The sequence below is a fragment of the Hibiscus syriacus genome, unplaced genomic scaffold (assembly GCF_006381635.1).
Source record: "Hibiscus syriacus cultivar Baekdansim isolate YM2019G1 unplaced genomic scaffold, ASM638163v2 tig00111149_pilon, whole genome shotgun sequence".
NCBI lineage: Eukaryota > Viridiplantae > Streptophyta > Magnoliopsida > Malvales > Malvaceae > Hibiscus > Hibiscus syriacus.
This window is the reverse complement of record NW_024062998.1, coordinates 264,853-284,295: the sequence shown is the minus strand read 5'-3', so window position 1 is coordinate 284,295 and position 19,443 is coordinate 264,853. Positions and strand designations below refer to the sequence as shown.

General features: G+C 30.3%; 2 protein-coding genes across 4 annotated transcripts in view; both read right to left on the bottom strand.

Annotated features, from left to right (window-relative positions):
* Positions 1 to 19,443, bottom strand: part of LOC120154733 (stress response protein NST1-like) — a 31,308-nt gene that overhangs the window by 5,592 nt on the left and 6,273 nt on the right. Inside the window, exon 3 of the mRNA XM_039166388.1 lies at positions 18,477 to 18,480. The gene's annotated coding sequence lies outside the window, so the exon portion shown is untranslated. The remainder of the gene's footprint in view (positions 1 to 18,476; positions 18,481 to 19,443) is intronic.
* On the bottom strand, positions 2,242 to 5,565 carry LOC120154731 (tip elongation aberrant protein 3-like). Of its 3 annotated transcripts, XM_039166384.1 has the most exons (10): positions 5,191 to 5,565; positions 4,241 to 4,768; positions 4,083 to 4,148; positions 3,808 to 3,974; positions 3,571 to 3,727; positions 3,378 to 3,471; positions 2,891 to 3,306; positions 2,681 to 2,785; positions 2,578 to 2,608; positions 2,242 to 2,547 (listed from the first exon to the last, which is right to left on the bottom strand). In XM_039166384.1, exons 1-10 carry the CDS (start codon positions 5,332 to 5,334, stop codon positions 2,333 to 2,335), a joined length of 1,923 nt encoding a protein of 640 aa, XP_039022315.1. In that variant the 5' UTR covers positions 5,335 to 5,565; the 3' UTR covers positions 2,242 to 2,332. The 3 variants fall into 3 exon arrangements, with proteins under 3 accessions (XP_039022315.1, XP_039022313.1, XP_039022314.1); XM_039166382.1 differs by having other exon boundaries at positions 2,242 to 2,608; XM_039166383.1 differs by having other exon boundaries at positions 2,242 to 2,608; positions 3,378 to 3,468.

Below are 19,443 nucleotides of genomic sequence, written 5' to 3'. Positions count from 1 at the left end.
TTTATCTTTAAATTTTTAACTAATTTATAATTATATGTTGAGTCCTTTAGAATTTTAAATTTTTAAAAATTGAATTAATTGTGCTCAATGGTACTCATCGTTAGTGGTAATCAGCTGTGTTCGTCTAAAGCTGTAGAATTTTCCTTTAAATTTTTGTTATCAATCCTTTTATCTTTTGCAATTATATTAAAGTATACATATATAATTACTAAATTAAAAGTTAATATGATGGAGATAAAAAAAATAAAATGAGAATTAATGTTATTTAATATCTTGATTTTAATGTTTAACTTGATTCTTAATTTTTTTTAATTTCGTATTTAAGTTTGATTTTAATGTTCAATTTGATTCTTGAGGTTTCTGTTGTTTAAATTTTAAATTTGATTTAATTTTTTCTCAATTATGTAATTGAATTTATTTTTAATATTTAATTTTTTTGTTACAAAAAAAATTTAGGTCACGGATGACTCCCTTAATCTAAGGTCATGGCATACTTAAAACTCAGTTGGGATTTACATAAGAATTTACAGATTGCTCACTAAAAATGATGGTAGTATGATTTTTAATTTAAGGGTTGGTATTTGAGTCATAAACTCTATTATATTTTATTTACGTATTTTTGAGACTATTGTTGGGAGTTCCCCATATTTTAAATACTCATATTTTTTAAATGTATGTTATATCTTGGTTTTCATATTATGTGCGGATGTTAAATTGGTCAAATTATTAAAAATGGTTAGTCACTTAGGTGGTTCCTTGTGACACTCTAATCCATCGAGTTTCGAGTCGGATCGGATTAGGGTGTTCCATGTCACGAGTAGATCACTCGTTAAGTTTTTAACTGTGAGATATTTAAGCAAAACAAAAACTAAAAGTTAGACATTATTTTTTTAAACAAATTAAATATTAAAACGAACTAAAATTGATAGTTTAAATATTAAATATGTAATTTATCCTAAAAATGGTTTGCTTTTTGATCTTGTTGTTTCTAAGTAAATAATTATTAGGGTAAATAACAAGGTTCCTCACTCTACTTTACTCTCTCATATTTTCTCACTAAAGTTTTAATTTTTCTAATTTGTTCACTTAACTTTACAGATTGAATCATTTTGTTCACTCTATCGTTAACTTTTTAGCGGCGTTATGACGTGGCACATGGATAAAAATGATGTTGTTTGAAAAACTCAAATATACTATAAAATGACGTCGTTTTGGTGAGTAAAATATGAGATAGAGTAAAGTTTAATGATTGATGGTGTAATTTACCCTTTTTCCTAATAACTCATGGTGTAATTTACCCTTTTTCCTTCTCTTCTCCATTTTATCTTCGCCGACATCGTTCAGCCTCAAAAAAAGATGGGTCGGTTCGTCTCGACCCCCTGAGTCCGGATCTGGTGATTATTTAACAAAAAAAAAGTCCCAAAATCTATGAATTTAGACTGAAATGTTTCGATTTTCTCACTTTCAATCTAAAATTCTTGGATTTCGGAGCAACTTCCGATAAAATGAAGGTCGAATTCGAACTCACGGCGTCCAATTTTGGAACAAAACAACCACCATCTAATACAGTCAACAGTGGATGATGGTGATATTCGTCCGCCTTCTGTTTTTATTTTATTTTGTTAATTGTTTTATATTAAAAAAATAAAAAAAAATATATCACATTAGAGAGGATGGGAGAGTGAGCAAAATGATTTAATTTGTAAAGTTCAATGAGTAAATTTAAAAAAATTGTTAAATAAAATATGAGAGATAATAAAGTAAAGGGAAGGACGGTGAAATTTACCCTAATAAGTAAATTATATAAATTTATAAAGGAAAAAAATCATAAAATTGTAATAAGATGAGAATGAGACGTGATCTGACAGTTGAAAATGACATCCCATTAACGGACAGTATCGCGCGCGATGCGCGGGTGCTCCTCCCTGCATCTTCTCTTGTTTTAATGGGCCCTATTAAATACTTTTAATAAATTTATCACTTACCATCTATTTTCATTATTAATTGTTGAAGATTTAATTATAATATTAATATATATTTTTTTCACATCACCTTTTCTTTTTTTAATCAGTAATTATTATATTACTTTTTAATATTTTTATCACGATAATCAAGTAGTGACATGTGTCACATTCCTCGACTCTATACAAATTCACAATTGTTTAGATTTTCTATACTCGTAGGATTTTTTCACCGTAGGACTTTTGATCGATTAATTCAGATGAAATATCATTGTTCATTTAAAAAAAAACTCAAAATCACATTAATCATATTTTTTTTACAAAAAAAAAAGAACTTGTACATATACGTCCTCATCATTTCATGTAACATGTCAAACAGGTCCAGTTCCAGGTCCTCCTAGTGTTAGAACCACATCTCCTAGATCACTTCTTAGCTTTGGATGTTTTGCTGCTAATGAAGCACCATTAGTCGCCAAATGCCGAGTGCTGTGACCGGATTCCCGCATAATGTGCATAGTCGGCGACTGAGAGGGCTTCAAGGGTTCTAGATTGGTCGGGTTTAGGACCGGCTGAGCGGCACCGGCCTGGCGTGTCGATGATGGGCTTGGAGCAAGCATTGGCCCTCTCGAGACGACACCCGGTGAACCCTAATAAAGTGATGGTAAGGAATAGTTGAATGAACAATATAGGACTCGTATGATAAAGGATGCAAGGCTTACAGGCGCAAATAAGACTCCTCTAAATATCTTCCCATTCACAGTTGCTGTCACCAGGAGTCCCGAGTCGAATGCTCCGTCGACTTTACCATGAACTTCGGCACCTAGCTGAGGTGACAAAAGCCGAGAAAGCAGCATGAAACAAGTGGAAACATGAAGAAACATAAGCAGAAATCTGATATCCCATCCAAATGCAAAGTTCGTGGTCTTTACCAGGTTGTGAGTAGGCCCTGCTTCGAAGTATCTCGGTTCCACGGCGGAGCATTGCACTCCGCTTCTTTGTCTGCCTGTATGAACGGCATGTAGATATTGTTCGGGTTTTTGAAGGTTTCGAAACTCTCTCGTATACTGCAAACCTTCTCGAGTTTTGTGGATCACGTATCCGGTCTGCTTGTGGTTATTTGAATCATTGTTAATCTGACAACCGCTTGGAATAGGATGCAACTGCTTGAGCAAGTTAAGGCCGTGAGATGCGGTGGAATCCGGGGGCTTTAGTGCCGCGCCTTGTTCTTGATCAGAATGTGAAGGCGACGAATGCTGCGAGAGCGAAAGGGAATGCTCTTCTTGCTCGGATTCAACCTCACATGCCTTCGTATTGGCAGTTCTTCTCCTCTTGGGGTTTGAAGTATCTGAAGAGCAACGAAAAGTTGGAATGATCACATTCGAATCATGAAGCAAGGAAGTTTGAATCCGGACCAACCTGAACCGAGCCGAGAAGAATGCTTTGCTTCTTGTTCTCGTTCATTATCTCCGTGTTTCGATACTTCAAGATCAGCAAAGCAGATGCCTTTCTGCTTCAAAATAAAGTAATCACGGCTTATTCGATACGGCCATAACAAATAACGATTAAATGGACTCGAAAGTTTGCGGTTAATCTTTAGCATATCCGTTACCGAGTTACTAGGTGCTACTCCTAAGAATCTTCTCTTTTCTTGGTTCCAGTGGCCTCCAAAAGCTTTACACATCGAAATGTTATATCGACCATTCGGATGCTGTGTCCCGAGCTGTAACACCAGCAACTCGTTGATCGGACGCTCATCCTCTCCACATCTGTGTACATCAAACAAAGTCCACAGAAATCACAAATCGAACCGGGGAGAATAAGCTATTATGGAGTCGGAGGAACTTACCCTCCATAGATGGCAACATCAGATTCTGCAAGAACAGCAGTGTGCGAAAACCGGCCTTGAGGCTGCTGGCCACATATATATAGCTGAGTCCAACGACAAGCATTCAGGTCTAGGACCCAAACATCGTTGTAATAGTGTTTATCTCCGACCCCTCCGATGACGAAAACCTTCAAAATCGTAAATTTATTAACATTAAATTTAAGCAAAAAGGCAAAACTGTGTATTAAAATCGAATTAGTCTCGTCAGCAATGCTAACTTGGAGCAATTTTGCTACCTTTGCTCCGATAGTCACCGCAGCATGACCTGCTCTAACACCCGGTAATGAACCTTGAACGGCCAACTGTAGGGATTGTTAAAAGAAAGAAAAATCATGGGAATTATGATTAATAAGTTTAAGTTTGTTCTTCAATAATGGATTTAGTGAGACAATACCCTTGACCAAGTTGAAGTATCCATGTCGAAGATGTCGACATCTCCATGATATCGATCACCGCAGTCCCCACCATACACAACGAGCTTGTTTCCTATCGCAACGGCGCTGTGACTGTCTCTAGGGACAGGGATATGGCCTCTCACCTGAGGTGAGGTCCACCTCATAGTCCTAAGATCCAAAACATGCAAATCACACAAGTAATTCGCTCCGCCTTCACCACTCCCTCCGAAAATCACCACCTTGTCATCACCGATAAGCGTGGCGGTATGACTCTCACGAGGTGAAGGCGCGGCGCCATTGCATTCAGCTCGTGTCCACTCTTTCGACATCAAGTCCAACACGTGAAGATCATTAACCTTCCTGGAACCATTAGTACCCCCAAACACCATCATCTTTGTCCCTACAAGAGCAACACTATGGCTATCTCTAGGACCAGGCCCCTGCCCTGTGGTTTCCATAGTTTTCCATACCATCGTGTTCAGATTTAGCATGAGAACATCACTCAAATGTAGACCTCCGCAACAACCCTGCGACGCGAAACAAGCAAGCCTATCCATCAATATTCGATAACCCAGATCGAAATCGAGCTATGGCTTCTCTCCTACTATTGAATCAAGCATCTAAACATACAAAATTCAACAGTTCTGTGACATAATATACAGCAAAACAACATTAAACAGCAGAATACCAGTTTGTACTGTCATAAATCATTGAACAAAACGAACCCAAAACCTTGCTATACAATAAATTATTCACATCAAACCTTTCCCAGGAAGAAACAAGACCTAGTTACAATCATGGTTATACTAATTACAGAAATTGAAACCAGGAAAAACTTCAGATAACATTCCAACAAGAAGCACAAGCAGTAAAGAACAAAAAACTAAGTGATATTACGAATAGATACTAGGTCGTAATCACTCCAAATTATTCAAAGAATTTGGCATACCCCAAAAACATAAACAACCCCATTAGAGTAGCAAGCAGAGTGCCCCCATCTCTCAGAAGGGTTAAAGCCTGAGACTTTAGGGTAGAGCCACATTGCTTTCCTTTTGGCCATTTGAGCTCCAAAATACTCCATTGTTGTCTGCATGGTGTTCGACTCTCTGTCTTTGGTTTACAAATGATGAAGAAACCGAGGAAAGCAGAGAGAAATAGAGGGCCAAAGAGAGGGACATGAACAAGCCAAGGGATAAATCAACAATCGGTGTCAAATGACATGAAAAGATGGGCGCTTTCAAGTCTATTGTCACTGTGGTAACCAACAGCCACGGTGAAAAGAAGGCATCTTTTTTTCTCACGCTCGGTGTCCTACACACAAACCAATTACGTTACGTTGATGAATATGTCTAAAGACTAAAAACCAAGTGATGCAAAATCAACAGATTGTGACCGAAAATGGTCTGTGGGGGCTATTTGGGGTTGTGGAGGATAATGGAGAAAAACCCAAATTTTGCTAATTTCACAGTGATCAATGATCAAACGTAGAGATGTAAATGAATCCAGTCAAACTTGAATATTGGATGAGTTTAATTTAATTTAAAAAAAAGCTTAAAACTGAACTCTGCTTGATCTAAACATTCGTGAAATTAATATTATCAAGCTCGATTTAAATTTAAAAAGTTGAAGCTTAACTTGAAAGCATGATCTTAAAATTTTTAAATTCAACTCGAAATTAAAAAATTTGAAACTTAAATCAAACTCAATAAACTTAAACTCAAAACATTAATAAACTTAACTAAATTAAAATTAAATTTTAATCAAATTAAACACGAATAATTTACAATTTAACCCATTTCATTCATTTACTACCCTAATTAAGGATACTAAAAACAACTTTTTTTTAGCTTTCTTGTTGACGTGATGTTGGGATTGGTGTGAATGGAGAAGATGAATTTCTCTTCCTCACAAACCCAAGTTTCAAGGTGGGAAATTGATGTTTGACATAGAAATGTCTCATCAAAAAGGTCTTTTGGGACCAAAGTATGGGACTTTGTGCTGTGGAATTCCTTTATTTAGTTTCGGAACCGGCGTGCTCTCTCAACCGTATATGTCAGTGTAAAGTATACGAAACACAATACAGACCCACATGTCTTATAGCATTGATTCTTCAAATATATAGGGTAAATTACATACTTAATACGTAAATTATAAGTTTTGGTCTATATTAGAATCTAAGTTTTTATTTTTTTAAATCACACCTAACGTTTTAATTTTTATTTCATTTTAATACTATATCATTGAAAATTTAACGGATGGGTTTGTCAGTCGATTAAACCCAAACTTTTCAGAACATCTTTTTTGACCCTGAACATGATTTTAGCCTCTGTTTCACTAAAAAAATGTCTCAAACTGTCCAAATCGACGATGGACTCTTCGACTTCTTCATCCTCCGATCTCCTTCATCATCAGTCCGATAGGCCTCAAACTAGACTAAGTTATTTGAGTCGTCATTCTCTTCTAATCCACCCTTTAGATTGGTCGTTTGTCCGCCGAAATTATACTCTGTCAGTCCATCCGTTAAATTTTTAGCATCAAAACACTAAAATGAAATAAAAACTAAATATTATATATGATTTTAAAAAATATATATTTAAATATTTAAATATACCAAAACTTAAAAATTTAAATATTAAATTAAATTATCTATATATATATTATATTGTATGATTAACATCATTGCCATCAACTTCATATGATTCATTACCATCAGTCAACCTCCTTTACCCAAAGCCTCTGCAATTTGCAGACATGGCAACAGTGAGTGAGTAAGTGAAGATACAGTGATAGAGAAAAGGAATATAAAGATAAAATATAGGAGTTGATGGAAGAGTACACGCGACAAATGCGGGAGAGTTTTGAGGTAATGGCGGTCGAACCAACTCCTACGTGGCAACTATGCAACTCAAGTTTCCTGCCTTTGTTTTGATTCACATTATCCTCTTTGTAACTTGTGAACGGGATGACAAGGTCTAATTCTAATCTTAGTCCCTGTTGAAGTTTAAGTTTTAGACCAGGTGTGGTATTTTTTTAGGTTTAATTATAAAATAAGTGTTCAGACTATACCGATTTTCTCAAATAAGTACCCAAACTATACGTTTTTCCTAAATAGGTTCTCGAAATTCTTTTTAAATCATTCAAGTGCCTAGCATTACAAACATTATCATTTTAAAAGTCAGAGACTTAATAGTCGTAATTAAATTATGTTAAGTGAAATGTGTCACAATTTGATAATTTTTTTTTTAAAAATTTAATTTTATTATATTTATAAAAAAGCTATTTCTCTTAAATTACAAAAAAGCTTTAAAACCCTAAAATCCCTAACCCGAACCTCCATTGTTGGCTACGTCGACACCACCCTTGCCTTCTTCTTGCTCGGTCATCGTATACCATCGTATATGTTGTTGGATCACTTGGGTGTCACGAAATTGGAGGTTTGAGTTAGACAAAGACGCAATTTTATCATTTTCTTTGTCGGGGATGTAAAGTTTATGGTCGGTTTGACTCATCATACGATGTAGGTCGGCGTCGGTTCATAAATTGAAATTGGAGTTTTTCAAAGTTTTGATGTTTTTTTTTTATTTTTGGAGTTTTTTAATAAATAATTTTATTTTTAAAAAATTTAAATAAAATTTTTAAAATTATCAGAACGTGATGCATATCACTTAACGATGAATTTTAACGACAGTTACGGTCTGAGCACCTAAAGTGATATTAACGATGAATTTTAACGGTGCTTACGTTTGTAATGTTAACCTGAATGATTCAACAAATGTTTGGACACCTATTTGTGAAAAAAAATGATAAAGTTTAGCTATTTATTTTATAATTAAGTCTTTTTTTTTATAAAACCTGAGTATAGAGTGAACACCATACATCAAAATACATCATTAATATGACATTGAAATATTCTATTAAATAAATTATATTTTTAAAAAAATATAAAAAATCAATGACCTTTTCACAATTAATCCATTATAGATGTTTAATTTTAATCATAATATAATTATAATTAAATCCTATTCAGAAAAAAAAATATATAAGGGCAATTTACTTAGTATAATTGTATTAGAAATAAAATTATAAGTATAATAATATTATAATTAAAACTAAATTTCTACAAGAGATTAATCACGAGGGAAATCCATGAAGATCACATATTTAAAAAAAAAAAAAAGATAATTATACTATTATCTCGAATCGAGCCTAATTGAAAAATTTTAATCCTAAATGAGTTTGACCTTATAAAGTCGAATTGACACACTTTGAATTCAAGTAGAATGATCATCCTTAAATAGAAAAGGGTCTTGTTTGTTGTTTTTCTTTGTATAATTATCGATAGTTAATCTATTAGTTAAATTTAAATTAATATAAATTTTTAATTTAATTTAGATATAATATCAAAAAATACCTTTAGCATTTGATTAAATAATCATTCTGATACTTATTCATTTTTGAAACAATTTGATTTTCAATGTTTTATTTTAAGACAAAAAGGCTTATAGCATTTGACTAAATAGTCATTTTAGAGCTTATTCTTTTTTAGAGAGCATGTTACCCTCAAATGTTTCATTTTAGGACGTTTACTAACAATTTTCATACACGAGTTTTTTTTTGGCGTCAAAATAGAATGTTATGGCAAAAAAAAAACAGTTAGGAGTTAAAGTGACTATTTAGTCAAATATTAGGGGTATTTTCTCCATTATACACTTAATTTGTTGTATGTGGTTAGGGATGGTAATGAATCGAGTCAGGATTTTGGCTCGTCTAAACCCAACTAAAAAATTAAACTCTACTCCTAACCCGAAAAAAATTGGATTGTCCTACCTGATTTGATTTTTAGGTTGATATCTGACTTGATTTTTAGATTAAAATCTACACTCAATGTGACAATATATAGTTTATTTTTATTAGATAAAATAAGGATATAATTAAAAAATAAAATAAAAAAATTTAGAATTATTTTTAAACATATAATGAATAATTATAATACTATATTTGATTATACCAGATCAAATATTTTCACTATAATACCCCAAAATTTCAGCAAGTGGCCAAAAGATAAACTTTAAAAATTAGGTGACCAAAGTATAAATTTAGAAAAATTTAGGAACTTAAAGTGTAATTTTTAAAAGCTATATTTTGATCATGAATAGTTATCCTTAAGGGTGCGTTTAGTTCACGGAATGTAATATTACTAGTGGGTATAAAAGATTACACAGGAATAGGATTACTGGGAATGTTGTATTTTGTGTTTGGTTGGTTTAGCAGGAATGTAGGATTACCATGTTTGGTTAAAGGAATAAAAGATTATTGGAATGTATATTTGACCAAATTTTCCTTATTATATATTTGTATAATATTACAAATTGTAAAATATTTATATATTTTCTTTAAAAAAATAAATTCATAATATTTATATAATTTTTTTTACAAAATTAAAAATATAAAAAAGGTTCAATGAAATGGTAAATTTTTTTTAACCCCTGAACTTCATATAAAATTTTAATTATAGACTTTTTTTGTAAATCTAAAATAATTTAAGGATAAATTTGTAATTTAACATTCGTAGAATTTTTATTATTCAATGACAGAAGAATGATATTTTTGAAAAAAAATAAAAATTTAAGGGTATTTTAGTCTAAAACGCCGGTAATGTTACAATACCTAAGGGAATGGAGGTAATGACATTCCCGGTAATATACAAAAAAAAATCTACAATTGGTAATAAAACATTACCGGGAATGAGATTCCGGCCAACCAAAACATGGGAATCTCACAATCCTTAATCCAAACACCCCCTAAAAGCTCATATTTTTTATCTGGGATTTGTATAAAATTCTATTAAAAGATAAAGTTTGGTATAATATTCTAATAACCGAATCGAATCAGAAACTTACAAAATTTTGAAGAAATGTAGTTTTGGGTTAGAAAAATTATACTGATAATTTTAATCAGTGGAATTTGATGTGGAGTAGTGGAATAGTGTAATTTAATGACTAAATTGAGTTTTTGGGAAATTAGAAGGACAAAAAGGAAAATCGATAAATGAGATTTTTATATTATTTAATATTATTAAATTGGAGATAAAAGGATGGTATGGAAGTAAATATTGAGATTCATTAAAGACAATTTTGTCTTTTGGGCCAAAATAAATTTTTAATTGGTTTTTAAGGCCGAAATTAGAAGATATTTTGAATGAAATCTCTCTTCTTCCCCAGCAAGGTGAGAAATTTTTCTTTTCCATTTTTGATCCATTTTAGTCAAATTTAAGACTAAGTTGTAAAATAAAATAAAAATCATCTACACTAAATTCTCTACAAATTGATATAAATATTGTATTTTTTTCATGTTGAAATGTGAAAATGGGTATTTGTGCGAATGATGGGGAAGTTGAATTTTGATATTTTGAGTGTTATGAACGCATAAATAAACATGGAAATTTAATTGAAACAACTAGAGGAACTTACTTGGAATTTTCGGTCTTAAGGGAATTTACTTGGAAATTTAATCGACACCAATTGCTCAAATGAGACTCTGGTATCTTAGTGATACACAAGGTGTAGTAACTCAGTGCATTCTACGAGTACTACAAGTTGCAGTTTCGACTACATATTAGGTCATCACTCATATGACTCACGTACTATAGATTTCTTAAGACTAAATTTAATATTGTTTTCATAAGATACTATCTGTTTTATACATTAAATGTTTTTATTTATATTATGTGGTTGACTCACTAAGTGAAAATTTAGCGTGTGAATGTTTCACACAAAGGTACAAGCTAGAAGGAAAAGTAGGAAGCGCGTCAGCATCATTATCGAAGAATCAATTTCGCCACCAAAACAAATAGGTAAGGACACCTTGTTTATTAATTTATTTGTTAGTGGCATGTATATTAAATAAATTTATAGTTGATCTGAATAGAATATGTTTATAATGTTTTCGTTTAAGTTACAAATGTTTAGTTTTAAAAATGACATTATTAATTATGAATAATAGTTTATTAAATCGTAAATATTTATGATCTAAACTATTTTTAAATCAGACAGTTTTGATTTATGATACATTAAAGTACAAAACTATCTAAATGTTATTTGAATCGAATTTAATTTTTGACAATTAAATATGAAATTATGATTTTATGTGATTATTATTTTTAAAATAAAAAATGTATTTTAAAATTAAAAAAATTATTGATTTTCAAATAATAAATATTTTATAAGAATGATGTGACGTCTTCGACTTATACACGAGGATATATACGGAAAAAAAGTGTTACATTCACCTAAATTGAAACTTTATAGTTTTAAAAAAGCGTTTGGTTCACGAAATGTAAGATTAACATGGAATATGACTATTGAGAATGTTGTATTTTGTGTTTAGTTGGTTTAACAGGAATATAAGATTATTGTGTTTGTTTAAAGGAATAAAAGATTATTAAAATGTATATTTGACCAAATTATCTTTATTATATATTTGTTTTTTAACAAGTTGAAAAATATTTATATATTTCCTTTAAAAAAATTAAATTCATAAAATTTATATATATTACAAAATTGAAAATATAAAATGGTTTAATTAAAGAGTAAAATTAACCATTGAACTTCATATAAAATTTTAATTATAGATTTTTTTTTGTAAATCTAAAACAGTTTAAGGATAAATTTGTAATTTAACATTCGTAGAATTTTTATTATTCAATGACAGAAAAATGATATTTTTGAAAAGAAAAAAAAATTAAGGGCATTTTAGTCCAAAATGCTGGTAATCCAACAATACCTAAGGAAATGAAGATAATGACATTCCAGGTAATATACCCCAAAAAATCTACTATTAGTAATAAAACATTACCGGGAATGAGATTCTCGGCCAACCAAATATGAGAATGTGGATTCTATTCCCATGAGAATCTCACATTTCTTGATCCAAACACCCCCTAAGTGTTCACGTTTAAGCATGGTTTAATTAGAATATAAGTGCCTAAATTATATTGTTGTTTTTAAACAGTTGTCTAAACTTTTTTTTGATTCATTCAAATACCTAACATACAAGCATTATTATTTTAGATGTTCGAGCCGTAATGATCTTTAAATTTCCCAGTGAAGTAACATGTGTCACTTTCTGATAATTTTAAAAAATTTATTTAAAATAAAAAAATAAAAAAAATAATTTTAGAAAACATGTTTTTTTTAAATAAAAAAATCAAACCCCCTCCACGCCCCCTTTCTTGGCGATGGGGTAGAAATAAGGGATTTAGGGTACTAAGATTTAGAGATTTAGTAGCAACATTGGGTAGAAATAGGGGTCTCAGTCAATGGGATTTCGGCCTTGTCTTTGTCGATGGAGGTTCAATAGAAACGACGGCAAACGACAGTGGCCGGAGTGTGGTTGACGTATGTATATGGATTAAAATTAAAATTTTCAATGTTTTAGGGCTTTTTAAGATTTATGAAAATTTTGAGTTTTTTAGAAAAAGAATTTATATTTTTTAAAATTTTATAAATGTGACACATGTCATTTAACAGTAGAATTTAATTGTATTTACGGTTGAGGCATCTAAAGTGATAATATTTGTACCGTTAGGCACCTAGATTGATCGAAGTAAAGTTTGGACACCTATTTAGGAAAATTGATATAGTTTAGACACTAATTTTCTAATTAAACCTTTATATATTCAATAACCTCGCTTGCTACTAGTATTGTATTGTATTGTATTAGACACACTACCAAAATCAAACCTATGCCCAACTCAAAGTTTTTGTATTCGATTATAAATATTACGTGAAGTTTTATCATATTTTTCAAATAATTTTAAATTTATCTTTATAATTGTTTAAAGATTTAACTAAGGATGGTAATGGGACCCGAACTCGACCCGACCCGATCGAGTCAATTGTTTTTTAAACATCGGTTTCTGGTTACATCGGGTCGGGTTTTTTATAGTTTATGTTCGGGTAAAGTTTGAGTTTAGGGTGAAAAATATCCGATCAGACCCGACGTGAGAACAAATTGTAATTTTACCTTATATATTTAGAGAATAATTGAAATAATACCCCTCTATATGTTATTTTTTAATTAAATTCATATTTTTATTTAATAAAAATATTTTTTTAATAAATATATTAATTCGGGTCGAGTTTAGGTCAGCTAAATTTTTTGTGTCAAGTTCGACTCGAGTAGAGGATGTATAATTTTCGAATCAAATCAGGCGGACTAAGAGTCGACCCGACCCTACCCTACCCATACCCTTCCCTAGATTTAACTATCATCTAAATTTAAAGATATCTTCAAAATTTATAAAGGGTTTGATAAAAATATTAGACTTATTTAAAGTATAAGTCTAACTTAAACTACAATATTCAAGATTTTAATTTGATTTAATTTGGCCTATTTTATAGTTTTATAATATATTAAAAATAGTTTCACAAGATGTGTTAAGATATAAAAAGTATCCTTTGATTATTTTTAGAAATACAAAAATAAATAAGAATAACACTTGTCATAATTTTTTTTTTTAAATTTGAATAATTACAAAATAACATCTTAAAACTGTTTTTGAAATAATTTTTTTTTCAATTATGATGTACCAAACATTGAACAATACGTTTAGTTGTTATCATCTTTATTTGAGTAGATATTCAAATATTAAATTAATTACATCTTACGTCCCCAAACTATAACTCTTATTTTAAATTAGTCCTTAAACTTTTAAATATTTTACTTTCATCCCCAAATTAAGACTTTCTATTTCAATCCTTAAACCGTGATGCTTCTACTAAATTGGTCCCTAAACTTTAGAATATTCCAATTTCATCCCAAAATTCATCCAAATGTGTAACTAATTTCAGCCATTGTTTAAACTAAATTTTGTTCTGTTTCAAACATATAATAACATAATTTGGCCTAGGGATAGGCATGGGTCGGGTTTTTGGTCCACCCGACCCGACCCGAGAACAAGGGAGTCTCCACCCGAGACTCGACCCGACCCGACCAAAACAAGAGTTCACTCGACCCGATATATAACTTAGAAAATCGACCCAACCCGACCTGAAATAATAAAAAAATATTATTTTTATTCAATAAAAACAATGACTTAATTGAAAAAAATTATATATAGAGGGGTATTATTGTAATCATTCATAAATAAATAATGTAAAATGATATATTTTTTCGGTTCGGGTCGGGTGTTTTTCACCCTAAACCCGAACCCGACCCGAACATCACACTTAAAAAAACCCGACCCGATAAGGTCGGAACCCGTTGGGTTCGGGTCCCATGCCCATTCCTAATTTGGCCTAAGATTTTATTAACAAGGGATGTCATTCGTATATAAATATAGTTTGGGATGAAATTGAAATATTCAAAAAGTTTGGGGATTAATCTAGAATGGGTTTCATAGTTTGGTGATGAAATTAAAATGTTCAAAAACTTGAGGACTAATTTGGAATGATAGCCATAGTTTAGAGATGAAATTAGAACATTTAAAAGTTTAGGGACCAATTTGAAATAAAGGTCATAGTTTGAGGGCATTGCTGCAATTAACTCTAAAAATTATTAGATATATTTGAAGATTTAGCCCAAATAATTAGATATATTTTAAGGGTTGGGTTATTACAAAGGGTTTGTAAAGAATATTTAAAACATGGACCCAACCCATTTTTAATTTTTATATTTACACCACATGTAAATTAAATAAATAATATAACAACGTTTTTTATTAATAATATTTAAAGTCTTTATATTTAATATTTTAATAAAATATATAATATTATTGAGTATTAAATAAAAATGATTTTTATTTTTTTGACAGATAAAAAATAACTTTAAATGAATCATTTATAAATATTGATTAGTTTTGATAAAATCTTTTTTAAATTTTAAATTCGAGACAAACTTAAACAACCAATCGGATGTTGCCAATTTAATTGTTAGTTTAACTGATAATTTAATTGTCAATTTATAATTTATTCTTATCACCCTTGAATTTTACATCTAAAATCATATTAATGACATGAATCAAGTAACCTCAACAGTTAAAAGAATAATTGTTATTCCTATAGGTATCAGGTTCGAGATGACATTTATAAAAGTGGTTGAACGTTTAAGTTATGACCCAAAAGAATTGGAGAAGAACGAGAATAGAAATAGAGATTGAGAGAAGAGGATTTAGAGAAGGAAAAGAGATTGAATAATATAATAATTTCATTCAATATTTTTCATATAATTTTCCCTTGGTTCAGTACACTTTTTATTTGTTAATATTGTACCAATTCTCACCAATTTACCAGCTGACAGTACAGTTGTCTAACATAATTCTTCCCTTGCAGGCGCTGTTGGCGTGATTTCTTTCCCTGATTGGGCTAAACTTCCAAACTGCTCATTTGGTCCATCAGGTAAGTGACCAAGCCCATGTAGTTTTGTATTCCCAATTACCCTAATTTGTTTCAATTGAAATCCCTAACCCTACTTTCAATTTCTCAAATTCTCTCCCGTATTTTACTATTTCTATATCTTTGTTACTTATGACAACACTAGGGCTGAGCAACGAAATCGAGAAAATCGAAAAACCGACATGAACCGAGTAAAACGGTTCAGTTCGGTTCGGTTTGGCTTTAAACGGTTCGGTTTTCGGTTCGGTTTAAAGGCTTCATTTTTTTGATTCGGTTCGGTTCGGGTTTTCCATATGGAACCCATTTGTTCCATATTGAACCAAATAGGCAAATTTTGTAAAAAAAAATTTAGTTTCAAGTGATTTTTTTTTATTGAAAAACCGAAAAATCGAACCGAACCGAACAGAAAAACCCGAACCGTTAAAAAAACTGAACCGAACCGAAAAAACCGGTTTCGGTTTTTTCGGTTTCGGTTTAAATATTAAAAACCTGTTTATTTCGGTTCGATTCAATTTTTGGTAAAAAACCGAACCGAACCGAATACACCCCTAGACAACACCCCCTTCGTGAAAGAATCCTTGTCCCCAAGGATCAAAACCTAAGAATTGTGCTTTAAGTACAATATAATTTACCACAGTGACGTTTTCCAGCCCTAAATTTATCCATTGCACCAAATTGTGCTTCTCTCCCTACATTTGTCGAGCACCATAGAGCCTTACTGGCAGCTTTAATCCCTTTCGAAGAGTAAGTGAGGTTTGATGGTAAAACTGGAATTTTAGGTAAACTCGACCTTAATACAAGGAAAATTATACAACGTTCGACGAACACCATTAATTTAATTTATAAAATTTTAAAGGACCCAACGTATAATTATAAATTAGTTAAAAATTTAAAGGTAAATTATTTAAAATAAAGGATAAAATAAACCAGTGACCACCTAACTATTGCATCTTTTCATTTTGACCATAATTTTTAAATTTGTATCAATCAGGTCATTCAACTATTTAAATACATTTAATTAAGTCAATTGTCGTTAATATTTAAAGGAAAAGCTGATACGACAGTTAAAATATTCGGTATAATTAAACATTTAGTCATTGTTACTTATATATATCTATCAATTTATTCATAATTTTAATAAATTAAAATAAACTTAACCCTTAAATCAAATGTTGTCATGTGTCACTGTTGCCAAGTGTAATGACATGTGTCATCATCTGATTGTATAATTAAATTTATTTTAATTTTTTAATTTAAAATATTTTTCTCACCAATCAGATATAAGACTTGACAATTCTTATATACATGTTTGTATAATTATACTCGTCGAGTGCGACCTACTCATCCACAATATAAATAATATGGGGAATTTGAATTCATAAATATGTTCTAAAATTTTGATTTATTTAATATTCACAATCAATTTTGGATATTATAATCTAAATTAAAATATTTTCCGAATATATAAATCTATTAAATATCATTTAGTAAGTCGAAAAAGGATATTTATATAAAAATTCTAGAATAGAATGTTGAATCTTTTATGTAAAGTAAACCAAAATTACATTTGATCCATTTAATTAAGGTTATTTTTTAGAATTACACACATAATTAAAAATTATGCATAAATATTATGCATTTAATTGAATAAGCCCATTTTCATTTTGATCATCATTTTTGAAATTTTGTTAATCAAGTCACTCAACTATTTAAATGCATTCAATTAAGACACTTGCTGTTAATATTTAAATTAAAAATATTTTTTTAAAATCTCAAAATTTTAAACTTTTTATAAAAGAATCCAAACCTCTATTTTCAAGTCGAAATCCTCTAAATATGTAAATCTTGAAATTAGAATTCTTAAATTTTAAATTCTCATGTCCAAATTCCTAACTTAAAACGTTGTTGTATTTCATTTATATGGCCCACGTCGATAAGATGATGAATTTGATGTAGATGTTTGTGAATGAGTTATGTACCATAGGGGAATTAACGACAATTTACGATCAATTGCAAACAAATTTACCAGAGAATTGATTTTACAACAATTGATTAAAGAGTAAACTATACCATTGGCCACCGAACTATAACCACTTTTCATTTTGACCACTATTTTTAAATTCTTATCAATCAGGTCACCCAACTATTTGTCATCATATAATTGGAGGATTTTTATTAATTTAATTTTAATTTTTATTTAATTTAAATATTTTCTCCAATCATATGGTGACATGTGGCACCAAGACTAATTAAATAAATTAAAACAACATTGTCCTCAGTGGTGGGGGGAGGAATCAAATCTGAGCCGTTTGGATGATAAGCAGCAGCTTCATCCATTACTCCAAGACTAATTTTCGGTATGATGCTTCAACTAATATTTATCTTATAATATCATGAAGGCGATAACAATGAAATAGAAGCAATAATAAAACGACTAGATTCGAATAAATTAATATTTTTAAATTATATTTTTTTATATTCAACTCGCCCCACCCAGAAAATATATTGTTTATATTCGACCCGCCCCGACTTGATTCGAATAAATTATTATTTTAAAATAGTTAAAATAATATACTTATAATTGTTTATTATTTTTTAAATGGTTAACATAATATACTTTTACCTTAAAGTCAATCCGGTTTGAATATAAAAAAAAAGATAAACTAGTAATTTATACAAGTTTGGGTCGGGTCAGTGATTTCTTACCTTAAATCCGATCCCGTCCCGATTCGAATATATTAGTACTTTAAAATAGTTAAAATAATACATCTATAATTGTTTTATTATGATTTAAATAGTGAAAATAATATATTTTTTAATAAAACATATATATATTTTTATTAGAACTTGGGTATTTTTGAAGATGAATTTTGAAAATTTCTAAATTTTTGTCAAATCAAACTCGTTGAGATCGATTAAATTTTTATATGATTTTCTTCACCCATCAGAGTCTCTCTGACTAGTCTACATCCAATAAATACAAGTTTTTGATCAACTACAGTCTGCAGTGCATAGACCATTCCTCTTATATGTTCACATTATACGTCATAATAAAATTTAAAGTCTGACTATTACATCTTCTTAACATATCGATTTACAAATAGTCATAATGATTATATGATTAATAAACGTATTAAAAACCACTATAAATACTCCAACCAAGACAGAAAAATGGAATGAAACCCTGACGACCTATATCATCTTCTTCATTCTCCATGATCGACTCTCATATTCATATAAACATTGATTAATGATTGTTCTTTCATCTAGGGACGGGGCTATGTTGGGGCCCCTTTGGACCCTGATTCCTGTAAAAGTTTTATATATTCGATAAGTGTTGGTTTAATATTATTTAAGTATTCAAATTAAAAAATACAAATTTATTAAATATTTAATTAAGGGTCGAACTAGAAAATGATAATCCAATGTTCTCAAGTTCTTTGGTCTAATAACATTTAGGTCATTGTAAATTTAAATATTAGATAAATTAAATATTATCTTTTAAATTTCGAGTTTAAATACTTAGTAATCTATATCTGGACTCCTACCGATATTTAATCTTGATTTTGTCCACCGAGAAACTTTTCAACTAAATAAAAAATAAATAAATCAACAACCGTTGACGAGACTATCTTATTGTCGTCAACAATCTCAAATAAATATAAAAAAATATTATGAATAGTTTAATAATTGATTTGATTATTAATCCGATTTTTATATTATTTTATTACGTGAAAAATGTGCTATGCTAATGCATCCTTTGTTGTCACAAATCCCCGATCAACGCCTCTGATTAAGGGGAAAAGAAA